Here is a 20,621-nt window from a genome sequence, read left to right on the forward strand (position 1 = left end):
CTAAATTCTTTACAGTGAAAGAATTTCAACCCAAAGTTGACCCGTTGCCATTTAACAAAGCCAAGGCAAATATATGCCTTATGACGTGTTGTTTACCCTTCTAATAATTTACTTATGAAACCTTAAACGAGGTAATTAATTCAATTGGTGAGAGAAGGAGGGAGAGGTGAAGTGTGCGTACCTACTACCTGCGAGGTGGAGGGGAGAGAGAGAGAGAAAGAAAGAGAGAGAGCAGTGGTGTAAAGTAACTAAGTACATGTACTCAAGTACTTTACTCAAGTACAATTTTGAAGTCCTTTTTTTCTTTACTGGAATATATTTCCAATTGTCTGTACTTTTACTTCTACTCCACTACATCTTAGAGGCAAATATTGTACTTTTACTCCACTACAATTATTTGAAATTTTTAGTAACTACTTACTTTGCAGATATTAATTATTATATCATAAAACTTACATTAATAATTTCAAACATTTTAGTACTTTTACTTTTGGTACTTTAAGTGTATTTTGATGCCAATACTTTTGGACTTTTACTCAAGAAACATTTTTTGAACACAGGCAGGCCTTTTACTTATATTGGGGTGGTATTGCTACTTTTGCTTAAGTAAAATATCTGAGTAGGCTACTTCTTCCAACACTGAGAGAGAGAGAGAGAGAGAGAGAGAGAGAGAGAGAGAGAGAGAGAGAGAGAGAGAGAGAGAGAGAGAGAATGAGCGCTGTGTGTGTGTGTGTGTGTGTGTGTGTGTGTGTGTGTGTGTGTGTGTGTGTGTGTGTGCGCGCACGCGCGCGTGTGTGTGGTGGGGGGGAGGAAAAAAAGAAAAAGAAGCGGGGCAGGAAAAAAAAGTCGACTTACCTGTAGACCAACTTTGGCAACTCACTCACTGTTACCTGTTACCTTTACCTGCTCCGACTTGAAAGTCCAGTTTCACCAGGAAGAATCTGTAGAGGAAGCAAAAATATGTCACAGGAGACATCAGACAAGTAAGTGATCAAGCCAGCGGAAAGGATCTTTGATGAACTGAACTTGCGTGGAATACTAACTTTTCAAGTCTTTTTTTCCCCGTGTAAAAATAACTGTTTAAGGTTGCCTGTTTTGATCTTGTAATTTGTCCATAAGAAGCTAAGGACTGTTGATGATTCACGCTTGTTTGGAGTATTTTGACATGTTCAGTAATTGTATTAAGACTGGTTTAATAGTTAGCGCTGTGGATTCATTCCGTCTGAGCAGAATTCGCCATTTTTGACTAAAGGAATTGGCTAGTTTAAGTAGCCCACAGATTGGATGTCTTTATTGATAGGCTATTATTCCGTTTTAGAACGCAAATTAGGCTTTTATTCACACTTTCATGGCATGCCATTTCATGTTTTCCCTTTAGACATGATTTACCTACTTGACTTGTTGTAAATGCATTGTTTGGATAGTTTATTGGCCTATTCTGTTTAAACGCAGTGCCAGTGAACGACTAAGTTTGGTTTATTAAAACCAAGCTTATATTTTAATTCATTTGGGACTATCCGGTTTTCACTGGAAGGCCTAACATTACCCATTGGCATGTTTATTTTCACTGTCTAATAGGATTATTTCTTAGAACAAGCACATTGTCTGCCTTGGTTTATCATCTTCAGTAGGCTACAGGCTACTGCATGCTGGATTGTGGACAAGTATTTCACAAAATGTATAATCTGAGCAGAAAATTACTTTTTGATGACAACTGTAATTACTCTCAATTGTCAGACGTGTCAAACCTTATTACCCCAAAATAACCTCATGATCTCTCATATCATAGTGACAATAATGATAATATTGATGATATAATGATGATAATAAGATTACTAACAATAATAATATGACTTATAATAATAGCAGCAATAATATGAGCACATCACACCATAATGGTGAAATGACAGTTATGTTATTGACTATAAACCACCCAGTCTGATCATATTAAAAGTAAAACCTATATTGTGACACATGTATGATGTTGACTCAGTGCCCAGAGGAGAACAACAGGTGCACATCCACTCCCTATACCACTATTATGGTAAACAATGGCAATATTTAGTTAAATCCCAAGGACTATGTTTTGTTCCCTATGTTTTGTTCAAACAAATATATTCTGTGTGACATCATCTGTGGTATGTATGTGCATGTCTGTCATTGTCATATCCATACCCACTTCCCTGATGTGTAATTGCATGTATATTGTCATGGCTTACCAGTTGGTCCAAATCTTCATGTTGACCCATCTTGGATTTGAAGTCAGACTTTTGGGAGTGGACAAATGTACATTGCTGGTGGGGCTGAGAGGGGAGGGGGTGGATGTGTGCAGGAGAAGGCTTGCCATAATAGCGAATAGAAACTAGTTCAAATGGGATGCCATTCCTCCCTATTGAACAGTTCACTTGTGATATTCTAATGGTGTAGTGATAGGACCGTCACACAATCTTGACGTTTTAGTTGACAAATAATTGTCATACAAATAATTCTGATTAATAATCTAATTGTGTTTCCAAAGCACTTTACTCACATTCACACATTCACTGATGGCAGTCCTTCATTTCTGTGAAACTATGAAAATATGGCAATACAGATGTAATTTTTTTTTTAATTACATCAACATGATATCACAGATTAGAATCATGACAAAATATTCTCTCATCTCTGGATAGGGGAGACATAAAAAAAAACATTTTCACAAAATATTTACACATTGAGATTTTTTCATCAATAACTCCTGTATAATTACATAATAATTAAAGTCAAATATTAGAACAGATAGAATAGGCAGGTAAGTTCAGAAAATTAAATCACTTTACTGTAACACAATCGTTAAATCGTTAATCGCGATTATTTGAGACAATTAATCGTCAAGTAAAATGTCATAATCGTGACAGCCCTAGTATTCATAAAACTGTAGGCTAGTACATTGGTTTAAGGTTGATTTAGGCGACAGGTGAAGGGAAGCTGAGTGGGGCATATTAATCTTGTACACCGTAACAGTTGATTTGAAAGACCAAACAGAATTTGTATGGATTGGAATATGAACTTGTTCGTGTGTGTGCGTGTGCGTGTGCGTGTGACAAGCAACTTAGCCTTTCTGCTCTCTCTAGGCTCACTTAAGTCCAGATCATAGGCCAGTTTAACACACACTGTTGTCACAACAACACTTAGTTTGAACACACAGCCCCAAAGAAAAGGTCTGACTGTGTCAACTCCTAGCAAAGAAATACACACACACGCGCACGCACACGCGCGCACACACCCGCCCGCCCGCCCGGCCGCACGCACACACACACACACACACACACACACACACACACACACACACACACACACACACACACACACACACACACACACACACACACACACACACACACACACACACACACACACACACACACAGGCATGAATATATGCACAACCATGCACACTGCACATATTTTTTGTTGCCTTGGCCATGGCAGATGAATCTCTCTTGTTGAGTTGGTGTTTATCATGAATGTATCATAATGTTAGTTTAGTTAGTTTCCATTTAGCACAGATTAATTTCTTCTTTTATTCTTCTTCTGAATATGCTGTAAGTAGTCAGCAAAAGTATTTATTTGTGTCAGGGGTGTGTATGTGCATATGTGTGTACATGTATATGCTCATGTGTATTTATGTGTATGCGTGCATCTGTGTTTCAGTAGACGTCTGGTGGTGGTGGTTCCAAATGAAAACTCATACCCTGCAGTGCGGCGAGCCGCGTACACCAGTGAGGATGAGGCCTGGAGGTCGTACTTGGAGAACCCACTGACCGCTGCCACCAAGGCCATGATGAGCATCAACGGTGACGAGGACAGTGCCAACGCCCTGGGCTTGCTCTATGAGTACTATAAGGTCAGGAGAGGAAATAATGCTCCCCTGTCAATTCATTTATTCATGTTGTCAATTTGTGACATTAACTTTGTTGATCGATGCGTTTTGGCTGTGTGAAATACTGACTGAGAAAATGCGATTGTTTGGTCCCATGAACATGGTGCTTTGCTGTCTGATCCCTAGGCATGTCACAATTATTACATAATCGCCTGATCACAATTATTTGAGACAATTATTATCGGTCATAAATTCATCCGTTTTCATACATTTTCAAACAAAAAATAACAACGCATCGCATATCATTATATCTATATCAGTATTGTATATCAATATTGTTATATGAGACTTGTCTGGTGTTTTGGATATAGGTATAAGAGTAGTTTTTTTTACTGGTTTTAAAGGCTACATTACAGTTAAAGTGATGTAATTTATTCAACTTGCCTGATTGTTCTAGCTGTTCTATTATTTGCTTTTACCCAGTTAGTTATTATATACGCATAACTGAAAACATATTTGTGAGAAATCCCATTGTGTAAATATTTGGTGATCATCATCCCCACAATTTGTATATTGAGGTAACCGCATGTGGTTGAAAAATATTGTGGTATTAGGTTTTGTCCATATGGCTCAGCCCTAAGTGTCTCTATATACAATATTAACGGACACCTGACAACCAATCAGGAACAGGCATTTTCCCTATAAATCAGTTGATCTCAACCTTTACTGAGCTCTGGACCACTACCATATTTCAAACAATTATCACCCCACCCCACCTCCCCACAACAATTTATACATACTTTTGTAGTATATAAGAAGGCATAGCACAGTAATTTTGTTTTACATGAATGATCTGAAAACTGGAATTGTAATGTTGCGATGCATTGTAGATCTATTCTATTTTTGGTGCGCGACACCATGCACAACGAAGTTCTGTATATTAAACCCTTAACAGTCAAGATTTGATTTCAAGCTTTTTTCCCCACAGTATGGCTATTAGTTCAAACATTTTCAGAAATCTGATGGACTTGCACCATCCCATGCACCAGCTGTAATTATGCCATGGACCACACACTGGTTGAGAAACAGTGGAATAAATAAGAATAAGTTACTCTGTGTCATCACTGTTACCATGGTAGACAGCTATTCCCACAGGTCACAGGAAATGACACTTGGATTGTGTTACGTTTTGGTATGATGTATTCTATTGTTATAGTTGCAGTGTGTTGTGCCCTTTTCACTTTCGGTTGATGTCATTTCATGTTTCTAACATAACATTTCTGCATTACTTCATTTCAGGTTCCTAAAGAAAAGAGATTGTTACCGGTTGCCAAAGTGGTTGAAATGACAGAGGAGACGGAAAAAAGGTTGGTATGTTCAAAGGCTGACGTGCGATATCAACAGTAACAGATGGGATTCAAGGATATATTTGATTCTAACCAATGTGCTTGTGTATGGCCATGGGCTGAAACAGAGTGCATGACATCAATATATGAGAACGCATTATCATCTGTTTAGCATCATCAGATTAATATCAGATTAAGAGCGGGAATTAGGATCTATGATGCTGGGAGAATGTACAAGTGCATTATGTGTTGCTTTATGGGTTAACAAATCCGGACGGACGGACAGTCCATCCGTCCGACAGTCCGTCCATCTGTCCGTCCATCTGTCCGTCCGTCCGACCGGCAGGCAGGCAAACAGACAGACAGACAGACAGACAGACAGACAGACAGACAGACAGACAGATAGACGGTCAGACCAAATCTTATTGATCCCTATGGGGAAATTCTATGTAGTACAGCAGCAAGCACTGTATTGTAGTCCACAACCGAACATTTCAAAGAACTGCCCAAAGGTTTTAAGATGTTGGGGAACATAATAAGATGTTGCAGTACACAAGACAGCAACATGAGAAGTGCTGGTGTGGCGTACAAGCATGTACTGTTCCAATTCAAGCACTGTTTTTGAGCATATGAAGATAACATCAGCTGGATTGGATTCTTTGGAATTATTGGCACAGTGTCATGCCACCTGAGCCATACAGAGTTACAAAAGAGGCTGGTAATAATCTATGTCATACGGTATAACTTATGTTCGGATGAAAACCTGATATCTCAAAAGTGGCAGCCTCTCAGGAATAAAAAAAAAAGAATCATATTCTCTTTTATGGTGTTAATGCATTTGTGAATTCATATAATGGTTTAATAACCACATCTACTGGTTTGTTCACCTTGTGTTTAAAAGACAGTATAAACGTTATCCACTTGTAACCAGGCCCTATTTTGGGCATGTCAAAAGAATAGGAGTATTTGTAGTACGAGGAATTATATAGGGCTTAAGTGGTTAATTCAGAGCATCATTAAACATTCAAAACACCAGAAACCGTAGAAACCGTTGCTTTCTTGTCACATACTGTACTGTATGTCATATTACAGTACAGTACTTTTGTCTTTGCATAGATCTCCACTGGCAACGAACCCCAGCAGCCAAAGTGATGTGGAGACGGTGGACAATCGTGTCCAGGTCCTCAAGTCCGTCCCCGTCAACCTGTCACTCAACACGGAGCATGCGGAAGCCAAACGCGAGACGTTCAGCTCAGCGGGGACCGCCGGATCAGGGGGAGACGGAGGGCCGGCGGCCGTGGCCGTGGTGAAAGCGGAGGTGTACGCACCTGTGTTCATGGGGGGCGGGCTTCACTACAGGGTAGACGCGGAGGAGCCGGCGCGGGTGGTCTACGAGCCGGGTCCATACGAGGTGACCACCGTCAGTCATACTGGCTACGTGGAGGAGGACCAGCAAAGTCCGCCTGACAGCCCCTATGAAGAGGAGAGCGATGGGGTGAGAAAGGCCATAGGTCACTCTGGTGTGACCCTGAAGTGTTTGCTTCAGTGATCGTAGTCTAACACCTCTGACAAGCCAAATAAACAAGACAGGGTCTAATAATAGCGTGGTTTCTTGTGGAACTCAGACTTCATGTGGCCAGTCTATGACGTCAGTCACCTATGACGTATTTATGACATATGTCTCCATTATTTGGGCAAGGGTTCAACTCTATCTGACCGCCATTCACTAATTTAAAGTTGAATATTAAAAAATATGTGAAAACACACACAGACACACAGACATTTGTAGATGGCTCGCCTCCTACAGAGCCATCTACAGAGCTACATGTAGGGTTTAGTTTTGGTTTGCTAGCAATCTACAAATTAGTCCAGAGAGGACTAATCATGTCATTCCTGAAATTCTGGTGTGTGGCATTGTTGACTCGGTTCCTCTTTGACTAGATTAATTTCTTACCTGCTAATCATTTCCTCTTTGTGTGTGTGTGTGTGTGTGTGTGTGTGTGTGTGTGTGTGTGTGTGTGTGTGTGTGTGTGTGTGTGTGTGTGTGTGTGTGTGTGTGTGCGCGTGCGTGCGTTCACAGCGGAAGTATCACACACCTTCCTCTCTGGCCACGGATGGCTTCTTATTCCACCAGGAAGGACTGTAAGTGAAACTTCTGATTTATATGTTGTCCGTCTGAACATAGCCGATCTACAAGCTAACAACGCTAGCTTGCAGATCAGTTATTTTCCAGAATTAAGAGTTACACCCAAAGCCTATAACCAGGCCAAATTAATTATACATAGTTTAGTTTAGTTTTTCTTAATTGTGTTAACTGTGTCTAATTAGAGAGAAAATAAATGCATTGCAACTGCGGAAATTAAATTCCATTCCAAACATCTGTCGGGTGGAAACCTTACTTACTTTTCAGGATTTAAATGCAAAAATAGCAAAAGTAGCAGATCTACAAGCTCGAAATGCGTTGCTGCGCTCCACATTTCGAGCTTGTGGATCTGCTACTTTTGATACTTTTGTGTGATGCTGTAGAGTGATCAAGTAAGGCATTAATTAACGAAAAACCACAAACACATTTTGAATATCTTATATTAACTTGTGTTTGTGTGTGGGTTCACGTGCATGTTGTACGAGTATGTGTTCGTGTCTATGTGTGTGTGTGTGTGTGTGTGTGTGTGTGTGTGTGTGTGTGTGTGTGTGTGTGTGTGTGTGTGTGTGTGTGGGGGGGGGGGGGAGGGGGGGGGGTTTGTTTGTGTGTGTTCACATGCAAGTTTTACAAGCGTGTACACACCAAGAGAGACAACAAACACAAACCCAAGGAGACTCTTAAAGAGAGGCTTTAACTTCAACATATCTTTGTGCGTGTGTGTGTGTGTGTGTGTGTGTGTGTGTGTGTGTGTGTGTGTGTGGGGGTGTAAACAGTGACAGTTTCCAGTATACACTTGATGCCACTCGCTCGCTGCGTCAGAAGCAGGGTGAGGGACCAATGACCTACCTAAACAAAGGTCAGTTCTACGCTGTGACACTCAACGAGCTGAGCGCCAACAAACGCCTGCGTCACCCCATCAGCAAAGTTCGGGTGAGTGTGGAAGGAGTGCTCTATTTTATGTCAAATATAATTGTATCTTACATTTTATGTAAATCACTTTGTAACTTTTTAAATAATAATAATTATTATTATAATTGATATGATCTGTGACCTAACTGAAGCAGGGTCTTGTGGGTTTTGATCTCTAGTCAGGCAGGGTTAAAGTTTTTATTGTCAGGAGTGTTTATGAGTACTAAACATAACTAAACATTTAAGTTTAAAGCTTGTCGATTGGATGCCGCATTTTACATAGGCTGGCAGAGCTTCACCAGCTCACAAGACAGTGACACAGAACGCATTGCTACGCGTTATGCCTGGCAGTGGTTCATGCTTGCTTTATACTTTGTTGTATGACGATGTTGCGTGCCGAAAATAGCTGATCTACAAGCAATTTTTGGTGTGCGACATTGTCCTATGACGACCTACAAATCAGGCTTCACACATGTGCTCTTCATAGCGAAACGACAGATCCAGGTTAAAAGCTCTCTGGTCTTTGGTTTATTGGCCCACGGTCACATTTAAAGTGTCTTGATTTGCTCTTTCCTTGACCAGAGTGTGATCATGGTGGTGTTCAGTGAAGATAAGAACCGAGATGAACAGCTGAAGTACTGGAAGTACTGGCACTCGCGACAGCACACAGCCAAACAGAGGGTTCTAGACATCGGTAAGAGTACCACTGCACCTTTTCTGGTCGGGAATACATAAATAACTCACATGACAGGGCTGGGCAATATATCAATATTTATTGTTTATCTTCTATCATTCTAATCGTGTCCTTTTCTCTTTCTTCAATACTGAATTAAAACTACAAAGCAATTACTAACAAATTCTTTGCAGTACTGTACTGTACTGTACTGTACTGTACTGTACTGTACTGTACTGTACTGTACTGTACTGTACTGTACTGTACTGTACTGTACTGTACTGTACTGTACTGTACTGTACTGTACTGTACTGTACTGTTCTCTTTTATGTTGTTCTGTATTGTACTCAAATGATCTCAACTACTACTCTACTCTCAGGCGCAGACCATGGCATTGAGTAATCACTGAAGCAAAGCAGGAGAGCCCAAAGACAACATAAATAAATCTGTCGTTTGCCAATTAAACAGTGAATGAGCTGAGCTTATAAACATGGCATGACTAAACTATGCATTCACCCAAATTGTTCTTAATCTACATTCAGCAAACAGCAGCGCCCATCATCCTCAGGGCAGACAGGAGATTGGTTTCATTTACACACGCACGCGGGCACACACACACACACACACACACACGCACGCACGCATGCACGTACGCACGCACGCACACACACAAGACGCAGATAATAACACAGTGTTGTTTGCACACACAACATAAATCCCTTAATCTCATTGACACTGCCTTGGAGATTGTGTAAAATATCTCCAAATCTTTAAATTGATGTTTTGAAGTGTTACACTTTAGTGCTACTGGTGCAAGAAAACCTCCAGGTTTGCATTTTTTTCATGCCTTTTTGTTGTTGTTGCTTACACTACAAACCATCCCCTTTTGACCTCGAACGTTAAACGAGTTTAACTTTTACTGAACTAGGAGAACCACAAAACTGTACTGCACTTTGCAGAAGTAAAGTGTGTGTTTTGAATTTAATCAATATGTAGCTCTTTTTGTAAATCTCAGTTTCTTTATCACGTAACAACAGTGTGTGATTACTCTCTGAAGCGTCTCCCTCAGGTGTAGGTTTTCCATTCCACAGAGTCAAATATTCTACATCACGTTTGTGTTTCAAAGCTTGGGGTCCTTTGTTTTCCAACGTTTTCAGTCGTTGTAATTTAACCCATTCAATCCGGGAATGCATACTGTGTCATTCTAGATTTTTAGCTATAGCCATTATTTTATACTTTGGGCTATTCAAAAATAGCAGATCTACAAGCTCATTGCGCGGCACTGAGTGCCACGCTACAGACTTGTAGATCTTTGAATATGTATAATTTTTTAAGTTATCATTTTTTACTCAAATCTTTGCTTCTGGGGGATTATACAAATGTCTTCTAAATCCTAACAGTTCTTTTGAAAAAAACGTATGTTGCTATAATATCAGTGGTTCTCAAACCTTTTTCACGTCAAAGACCACACAAAATGATATATTTGTTCGCGGACCCCCCCATCTCAAAATATTTTGTTCCAGGGACCCCTAGAAGCAAAGAAAAAAAATTATATATATATTATTCAAAAATGTTCACGATTATTATTACCAAAATAGCATATCTACAAGCTCATAGCGCGGTACTCGGTGCCGCGCTATGAGCTTGTATATCTGCTATTTTTTAATAGCCAAAGAAACTTAAAATGACACAGATGCGTTACCGGATTGAATGGGTTCATTTGAATGGAGCCGTTCCTCTGCCTCGCTGAGTGAGTGTGTAAGGACACGACAAGCTGGGGCCTGCTCACCAGGCAGCGCCTCGGTGGTATGTGGGAGACTTGGGGTGGATGGTTAGACGCACACAGACAGACACACACAGACACATATACACACATAAATACACACACACACACATGGCTTGTCGGGACAGAGAAAGGAATGCTCGCCACACCGTTTGTTGGTTGGTCATGGTCTGTTTGATGTAATTCTGACCCATACAGTACGATTTTTATATCGTTGCTGTCAGGTGGAAACCTTGTATGTCCTGTAGATTATTTATTCACACGGTTCAATATGTATAAAACCAACAGAAAGACAATGTGACACAGTTGTACACTTGTAGCGGGGCATTAACGTACAAAAAGAAAAAAAGATAAATGGAGATACAAGTTTTCTGCACGACAACAACGATATGCATCTCCATCTTGTATCTTGCATCTGCACCACGCCACTCCTTGTGTTTCTCATGAAGGAGAAAATACACAATAGAGTGTGTATTTAAGTGGAATATTCCAGGGATATATCAGTTGCTGTATCTTGGGTTATCTTGGGTTATCTTGGTCAGTTCGGCTTCCAAGATTTGTGTGCGCGCATGTGTGGGCCTGCATGCAGGCCGCATTTGGTAACAAATGTTGGACCTGAAACCAGTTGATTGCGGTCGGCATGTCAAATTGGGGACAAAATTGGTTTTCTCTATTAGATTTTACTGACGTTTCATAAGGCTATAGGATTTGTGTGTGTGTGTCTGTCCAAATTCCCTCTCTCCCCCATGCCAGAGTAGCCAGTACCTGGATGCAGTCTGTAACCTGACACTGCCCAGAAAGGGATTTGAATAGCAGTAGAGGGTGGGGGTGATGGCCTGGGGCCATGTCACAGAATGGGATCATTTGAATGGCCTTATTTAACGGGGAAACGAACTAACAGACATGCATGTGGCTGCGTCTGACAAAACCAGGAACTATCTGGGTGGGAATGGCGGTTGGATTGATGGGGGATGTTGTTGAGGGTGAAATGCTCTTAACCACTGCCAGCCAAATATTTTGGAGGCAACATTTACTTGTGTGTGATTAAGATACACCGATTAAATGTTGTTAAAAATGCTAAAAAGATTTACTTTCATTTAAAAAAAAGATTTTAAGCCTGAGAATATTGCTATGCAACCTTTTAACCCTGCACTAAACAAGGAAGCAACTCTGTGTCTCATCGTCATTAAATCTACATATCGTTCCGGACGGCCAAAAACTGTTACCTTTCAGAAAAGGAAAAAAGGAACCTTTTGTGTTCCATTGTATACAAAGTAGTTAATATTTAGTCACAAGCTCTTGTTACTCAAAAATAGAAAGCTTGCGACACGTTGTGAGCTTGTTAGATCGGCTATTTCTGCTACTTTTGTGTGGTGTGACAAAGTAGCAGTGGTGGAAAAAGTACTCAAATTCTTTACTTAAGTAAAAGTACCAATACTGCAATATAAAAATACTCTGTTACAAGTAAAAGTCCAGAATTCAAAATTTACTTGAGTAAAAGTACAAAAGTATTGGCATCAAAATGTACTTAAAGTATCAAAAGTAAAAGTACAAACATATTTGAAAATAGCAGATCTACAAGCTCACAACGCGTCGCATCGCGACGCGTTGTGAGCTTGTAGATCGGCTATTTTCAAATAGCCTAGGTATAAAATATGGCTAAAGTGGTTAATGTATGTTTTATAATATAATAATTTATATCCGAAAAGTAACTAGTAACTAAAGTTTTCAAATAATTGTAGTGGAGTAAAAGTACAATATTTGCCTCTGAGATGTAGTGGAGTAGAAGTAAAAGTATTGGAAATTGGAAATACTCAAGTAAAGTACAAATACCTCAAAATTGTACTTAAGTACATTACTTAAGTAAATGTACTTAGTTACTTTCCACCACTGCAAAGTAGGGCATTCATTTACAAAAGAAAATAGAACGTTGAAATATGGAGATACAAGGTTTCTGCCCGACAGTAACGATATGAACATTCTGTTAGATGAACATCTCCAGACAAATGTGTTTAAACTTACAAGAAGCTTCATGACCTGGTGGTATGGCTGCTCGATTATTTTGGTCGACATTGAGATCTTTTTCCATTTTCTTGGCTCAAGCTGGAGCTGCACGATTATGGCTACAATTATAATCATAATTAAATATTAAGTTAACTGTGGCAGTTAATATAATGTCTGAGCATGTTTATTTTAATGATCGATCAATCAACACTGCATAGTCCCGAGCTGGGAAAGGGGCATTGAGAGTCTAAAGGAGCCTGCATATACTGTAGTTCAGTCGGTAGAGCTATTATAGGTTGAAATGTCTCATTTGTCTTAAAACATTCTTTAGTATATAATTTTATATTTTTCAGTGCATTGGCCTGGGAGTTGCAAAATAAATTGCCTTGCCTTTAATTTAATTTAACCTTATTAATTTATTTGTATGTGAGAACATTCTCAAAATGCACCTGACATCCCATCACATTACAATTATGTACCTGGTTCCATTCTCTGTACGATGTAGGTCAACAATAGCCGGCACCTATCTGCCTTTTAATATGGCTGCACTCGCAGTCAGATCGACTGCGAGTTTCCTCCTGTTGCCTTTGAAGCTCACGGGTCTGTTTATCCAAGCAGATAAGGTCTGATCTAATAAAACTGAAGTGTGCCATTTGATTGCTTATCAGGCTGGACGATAGCTACCTGCTCCAGCAAAGAGTTGTGCCATTTGACTCTGCCTTGTCATTTATCTGTTTCTGGGGTTTTCTTATGGCGTGCCTCCTAGGGGCCGGGCCGTCTTGGAGAGGTCTGTCTGTGTCTGTTCGTGGCTAGTCTTGCAAACCACTACACCGATCAGTGCTACATTAGTGTGCATACTGCCAGTAGGCCAATGAAGTCAATCCCCGAATATTTTTCGTTGTGAGCTTGTAGATTGGATATTTTCAAATAGGAAATGTATTTAGGGTTAAAGTGATCTAACAGATTTTGATGCTATATTAACACATTTTGCCTGGGACCCCTGGCACACCCTGGGGGTCCCTGGACCCCACTTTGAGAATCAGTCATCAACATGACGTCAGAGATCCACATGAACGCCCTGCCGTGTTATTTAAAAAAAATGAGTTATTTCAAAAGGAGTATTAACAGTATAATGCGTTTGACAGATGTGTGTGTTTTCTTAAACTGCACCTGCTTATTGTATGTGTGTGTGTGTGTGTGTGTGTGTGTGTGTGTGTGTGTGTGTGTGTGTGTGTGTGTGCGTGTGCGCGCGCGTGTGTGTGTGTGTGTGTGCGTGCACTTTGTAACTGGCTGTTTTCCCATTATCTGACTGCACTGGCAGTGTTTATGTCCTTTGTACAAGGCACTCTTGTACTTCTGTTTATGTGGACATAAATAAATATTTCAAATGTGTGTGGGTGTGTGTGTGTGTGTGTGTGTGTGTGTGTGTGTGTGTGTGTGTGTGTGTGTGTGTGTGTGTGTGTGTGTGTGTGTGTGTGTGTGTGTGTGTGTGTGTGTGTGTGTGTGTGTGTGTTACAGCTGATTACAAGGAGAGCTTCAACACCATCAGCAACATTGAGGAGATTGCTTACAACGCCATCTCCTTCACATGGGATGTCAATGAAGAGGCTAAGGTAACGACACATTTTAAATTTGCTAATATTCCCACACACCATACCTCTGTGTTTAATCGCATGTGATGGCATGGGCGTGCTGAGCTGGAACTATCAATTGGAAAGGGTCATTGTATAGCTGAAAGAGCCCGGATAGCTCAGTCGGTAGAGCATCAGACTTTTAATCTGAGGGTCCAGGGTTCAAGTCCCTGTTCGGGCGATAGTGTTTTCTTTCATGGACACAGCTGAAGCTGAGTGGGTAGAAATGCCATCTTAGAATTGGAAGGTCACTGGTTTGCCCCGGCTCACCCAGTCTATGTGTCGAAGTGTACCTTCGACACTTACTCCCGGAATCCTACAAAACTCTATAAACCTTAACCCGTAACTGCTCCCCAACCTACAATGTACCATATCTACATTCATGTTTATTAATGGCATCCACTTCTCCTTATAGTTAGGATGAGTAAATGCAGAGGACAAATTCTACATGCAGTATGCAAATCTACTGTAGCAAATACCCCAACAACTAAAGAGGAAAAACATGCCCTTCTAGCGGCACCTAGAGGCCGTGCTGCTTCTTACACTGACTGACAACCAATCCTTAGAGCACCCCACTAGTGAGGTCAAAAACTTTACATGCTTTTTTCTGATTGTGTCATGAGCCAAACCAAGACACTACATGCTTGTTACAGTTTAACACGCACCTGCTGTTCCAGACTCAAGATTACACACAGCATCACTCCTTGATTGACACTCAAAGCAATAATTCTAGTTCAATTTGATCTCACCTCAATTTTGATATCTTAATGTAATGCACCACCAGCAGCTTACCAAGTTCTCTTTTGACTTGCATTACTTTTATTATGGGAGTCCCATATTACAATGTGAATGAGTCACTTGAAGAGGAAAAAAAAAGAAGACACACAACTTTTATATGTCTGGTATATGTCGTCTAGCAGTTGATGTCCATTACATAGAGCTGACAGTCAGTCTTTTGAAACCACAGATGTACTTTTACACTGTTTGTGCTTCATGTCCGCCGTGAAGCACACTCCTTTGTGGCCACTCCTTAAACGGAGGCCCTGTCGCTGTTTAGTCTCTATAGAGGCCCCCCAGGGGCCAACACAAACCAATCCTCATCCACACCCTCTGTTGTTTGTTTTGCCCTCATTTCTCTGTGTGTGTGTGTGTGTGTGTGTGTGTGTGTGTGTGTGTGTGTGTGTGTGTGTGTGTGTGTGCGTGTGTTCCTTATTTGACTCTTTCATTTGTATTAGCGTCCTGGAGACAAAGAGGCTGCTGGAGAAAACCCAAGCACAGTTCTCCAGGCTAATATTGACTCTACCCCCCCTCCTCTCTCTTGTTCTCTCTCTCTCTCTCTCTCTCTCTCTCTCTCTCTCTCTCTCTCTCTCTCTCTCTCTCTCTCTCTCTCTATGTAGTGGGTCATAAAGCCAGCCTATTCTAGATGGCCCATTGAGCGTGAATACACCTGTTGTTCTCTATGGATTTATTTTAGATGATGGTGATATAGCTGCAGGCATATCACCGAGGTTGTGCGTTCTTTTGTGGTACACACTGCTCCTGCAATTATGTCTGAAAAGCCAAGCTGTTGTTTCATCAGCAGCCATGACCTTTAAAGCTCCTGTTTGTTTATAATTGGTTTTCTAATTTGTAGTAAGGGACAACAGAAGTGCAGCTGGCACTGTATGTTAAAAGGAAGTTATTGTTTTTTGTTGTCAGGTAATACTGGGAATGTAAACAGTGACGGCCCAACTTATTCACTTACAATGCATGGGGTTTCCCAGGCAAGTGCACTTAGCTTGGTCCAAGTACATAATGATAAGCTCGGTCTTTGTGTTAAGCACTGTACTGACATGTTCTTTATGAAGGGGTCTGTTATGCTGGTGAGTGGGCAGGGGCAGATTTAATTACTTTGAGGCCCTTTTGAGGAAAAGGCTGTGTGAGGCCCCAATCTATGGCCCTCCACAACCACACTTAACACCATGAAAGATACCATGCAGAACTACAGGTCCCAGCCTCCTTAAGTGCATAAGTAAAGGAAAATGCTATTCCAAAGTGTTTTGGTGCTGTTTATTTGCGATCCATCTTCACAATGAGGTAAAATAGTGATCAGTGTGTGTGTGTGCGTGTGTGTGTGTGTGTGTGTGTGTGTGTGTGTGTGTGTGTGTGTGTGTGTGTGTGTGTGTGTGTGTGTGTGTGTGTGTGTGTGTGTGTGTGTGTGTGTGTGTGTGTGTGTGTGTGTGTGTGTGTGTGTGTGTGACTGACTGACAAACTGAAACTTCTCATATTATTGGCCCTGGGGAAAACTTTAAATTGAACAGAAAGTGGTTTTCTTGTGTGTTCTCCACTTGACTGAAGATGCACACACCTCAACTTTAAGGTGTGTTTTGAAATCTAGTGTCCCAGGGGAAAGTTTGAGAACCTATTGGAGAACAGGAAGAAGTTGTACCCATCTGATTGAAAGGAAAGGCTAACGTTATGTGTTTACTCTCATTTCAAGAGTACTTTTTGAATTCCAGTGTCATAGGACGGTGGTTCTCAAACCTTTTCATGTCAAGGAAACCCAAATTAATATGTATTTGGTGGCGGACCCCCAACGGAAAACATTTTGTCTCAGTGACCCCCATACAAGATTTGTGTTGTTAAAATGTTTCAGAAAAATATTCAAAATGTTTCAAACTTCTTTTTGAAAATACCAGATCTACAAGCTCACAACATGTTGTTTAAAATGTTTATGATGCTTATTTCATGATGTAGCTGATAAACAGCCTACTTACATGAACAGCAAATAGCGGGTAAAGTATCTTTCGTGGATAATAGGGCCCCAAATCCACGGTTTGGTTCACACCTCGATTTCTTACCTACCTCAGTTCATACCTCAGTTTGTTTTTTTTATTTTGAGAAAGAAAAAAAAGGGCTAATTCACCCACCATTGGTCCTGCATACATTAGTTAACCATTTACTGGTTAGTATTTGAGACCTTTTTGATGAGAGTTGATCATTGTTAATGACCGTGAACATTCAGCTTTCTCACCCAACAAGTAGGGGATTGCCTGGGTTTATATGTGGTCTAGAAGTTGTTTTGATCAAATGGCTTTCATAATTTTGTTTTTGTTAATTGATAGTTTGGTTGGGTTGGACTTCAAGAAATGATGTCAATGTACTGATTATTAGTAGTGTTAGGAGGGTGCTTAGTAGTGTTAGGAGGGTAATATTTTTGTACATTTGTGACATTTTTGAAAACTGACTTTTTTTCCTATGCTTTCAATGGTCAGGCACCACTGTATCGTAAAGGGCTCAGAGTATTTAGGTTTCAGGCACCTCACCTGTGGAACCATCTCCTAGTTTTGGTCTCTATGTTTATAGCCTCGATCTCCAGGCTTTTATTGTTTAGTGTTGCTAAAAAATAAAAGCCTGGCCCAGCGCGTCGGTGTACTCGGTATAAGGAAGTGTTTCACTTCCCAACCAACCAGAGTGCAGTGGGCGTCGCTCGTAATGTTGTGTTAACGGGGCGGGGGTTGACGGACAGATCGGTGAACCAATGGGATCAGCCGCAGTCTCTCGCCGGCTCTTTACACCCGCCCCTCTATACACGAAATCAGGAGCGTTGGGGCAGTCTACTATGTTTAAGACTACATTAAAAAACCTTTCTTTATGATAAAGACTATTTGTTAAGCTTTCACTCTCCATCTCAATTCTACAAGCTTAACTATTTCGTTCTCACCTGCATCTGCCATGTATTTGTGGCACAAGAGCTATGTCAGTGGCTTGGAAAACAAAAGTTTGGGGGTTCAAGACCACCATTTGGCAGCTTTTCACTCACCATCTAAATTGTTCAAGGCTAAGAATTGTGTTCTCACTGGCATCTTCCACGCTTCTGCGGCACTAAAGCTATGTCAGTGTTTTTGTAAATCAAAGGTTTGTGGTTCAAGGCTTCCATTTGGCAGATTTTCACCCCCCATCTAAATTGTACAAGGTTAAGTATTTAATTCTCACTTGCATCTTTCCTGCCAACGTGGCTCAAGAAATGAGGTCAGGGATTTATAAACTGAGGGTTCTAGTTTTGAAACTATTTTAGCTATGTATTTCCATGTGTTAGTAATGTTTGTCTGCTTTACACCAAGGAACACTTTGGAAATAAGTCTTTTAATAAAGATGAGTGCTATCCTCACGATTTTGCCTGTTTGAATCCTAATAAGATCTGTCAATCAAGTATGACTAGGGTGCAGAAAGGCATGGTTAGCTTATTGAACAGTATTGTGAGCTTAAATCCCACATGCGTCATGTTAAAAGAACAGATTTCTTTTACCACATGCTTGTTGGAGCTTATTTGAAATCATCGAGGAAAGTATTCTGTACTTGCAGTCACAGTTCCTTTGAAAAAGAAAGCCAGTTTCCCAACAAGATGAGTGGTGGGCTGGAGAACCCAGTACCCCTGTCTGTCTGAATCTTGGAGAACCCAGTACCCCTGTCTGTCTGAATCTTGGAGAACCCAGTACCCCTGTCTGTCTGAATCTTTGAGAACCCAGTACCCCTGTCGGTAGCAGGGTCCTGAAACACCACATAACTATTAAACGTCCTATACTTTAACTATAAATATCCATGTCATTACAGTTCTCAGTATACTCAGAAACTTGTTGAAATGTCTCACACTCTCAGATTATTAATTGAATTCATAACCAACACTTAAACATCACTGTTTTCACCTGTTTCTCTCACTCAAGTTTGTACGTGGTTCTAATTTTTCATTGAAGAGCATGACAAAAGACAATTGACAAAATAAAAAAACACAGTGGTGCAGTGTAAACAGTGTATAGTGAGTAGGATACCCTTGGATGGGGTTTTCCCCTCTGCTACGGCAAATGTTTTTTTTGTATGGCTGACGTTAATGATCAACCAACTACTGCCAATTGCAATGTCATGGATTGTGTAATAAGAATACATTAATATTCCACAACAAAGCCACAGGGTGAAATCGGTTCAGAAATAGACACCAGGGTCTACATTTCACAATGGGCGAGTACGGAGCCCACCTCCTTATATTGTATTAACATACTCTACCAAACAGATTGGTTAAAATAAAAATGTATTAATTAAAAGTTCCATATTGCAGCTTGAAACTAACGGTCAGGATGTATCAGTGTTGAATGGATACTGTGATGTGTTGCTACTAATTGTAAATAGGTGTATAGTAAACATCTTCCCAACCCCTTTCCCTTGTTCCCTCCCCCTCTCTCTGCCGGTCAGATCTTCATTACAGTAAACTGTCTGAGTACAGACTTCTCGTCTCAGAAGGGAGTGAAGGGTCTTCCTCTGATGATTCAGATTGACACCTACAGCTACAACAACCGCAGCAACAAGCCACTCCACAGGGCCTACTCACAGATCAAGGTCTTCTGTGACAAGGTGAGCACAATGCTGGAAATTAACCAAATTCAGTGTAACGTTAGTTCATGTAGACACGGAAGGCAGATGTTTATATACTTCATTCACACTCCCCGGACCCCCCCATTCGCTAACAAGCTTATACAGTTGTACTCCTTTAAGGCATACGTTCAACCTCTTGTCATTCTCATTCGCTACAAGCTAACTCACTCACGCCCTCATACCCACAGTGCATCTCAGGCGGTTCATTTAAGCAGCCTCTGTTCTATGTTCATTCTACGTGCTTAGCTGTCAGTGCCGTGTCGTGTAATAACTGTTGTGTCAGGTAAAAACTGTGTTATATTTATTTAACTGTTGTGTGATGTTACTGTTTACGCTCTGCTCAGGGGGTTTGTGATTGAAGATCTGTGACATTTTGCACAGGAAATCTTTTAATATCACATGAGCAGAGTCACACCGCCAAACTTGAATGCAATATCATTGCATATATGGTTATGGTTAATATGTTAATAAATGGTAAATGGTTCATTAACGGTCTGGTTATTTCTGAGCTGAAGTGTCTAAATGAACCAGAATTAATTGTATACGCTGAGTGACACGTAAAAAAAAACGTGCAAATAGCCAATCTACAAGCTCACAACGCATTGCATCGCACTGCGAGCTTGTAGATCAGCTATTTACTTATTTTTATTCAGAACATTTTTAAACAATTTTACATTATCCAAAATAGGAATGCCAGGTTGAAGTAATTGAAAATGTATTAGTCCCCTCGGTTCTGAGAACTATTTATTTACACATCATATGTTATATGATGTGTATGTTTATCATACACATCAATGTAAATGTGCCAGAGTTAGATAATGAGCTTATTTTCAATGAGCTCTGTGTTACCTGTAAGCAGCTAATT

General features: G+C 40.5%; 1 protein-coding gene across 4 annotated transcripts in view; it reads left to right on the forward strand.

The window, feature by feature from the left end:
* The first annotated feature begins 851 nt into the window (after nucleotides 1–851).
* grhl2b (grainyhead-like transcription factor 2b) overlaps nucleotides 852–20,621 on the forward strand; it is a 29,890-nt gene continuing 10,120 nt past the window's right edge. The window contains exons 1-9 of one of the 4 annotated variants that reach the window (XM_080443268.1): nucleotides 852–983; nucleotides 3,693–3,885; nucleotides 5,161–5,228; nucleotides 6,300–6,702; nucleotides 7,288–7,349; nucleotides 8,124–8,280; nucleotides 8,842–8,953; nucleotides 14,238–14,332; nucleotides 19,577–19,735. In XM_080443268.1, the coding sequence (XP_080299394.1) occupies nucleotides 961–983; nucleotides 3,693–3,885; nucleotides 5,161–5,228; nucleotides 6,300–6,702; nucleotides 7,288–7,349; nucleotides 8,124–8,280; nucleotides 8,842–8,953; nucleotides 14,238–14,332; nucleotides 19,577–19,735 (1,272 nt within the window). In that variant the 5' untranslated portion in view covers nucleotides 852–960. The remainder of the gene's footprint in view (nucleotides 984–3,692; nucleotides 3,886–5,160; nucleotides 5,229–6,299; nucleotides 6,703–7,287; nucleotides 7,350–8,123; nucleotides 8,281–8,841; nucleotides 8,954–14,237; nucleotides 14,333–19,576; nucleotides 19,736–20,621) is intronic. The other 3 variants (XM_080443270.1, XM_080443269.1, XM_080443271.1) reach the window with 3 other exon arrangements.

The sequence above is a fragment of the Gymnoscopelus braueri genome, assembly GCF_963280865.1.
Source record: "Gymnoscopelus braueri genome assembly, chromosome: 11".
In the NCBI taxonomy this organism is placed as follows: domain Eukaryota; kingdom Metazoa; phylum Chordata; class Actinopteri; order Myctophiformes; family Myctophidae; genus Gymnoscopelus; species Gymnoscopelus braueri.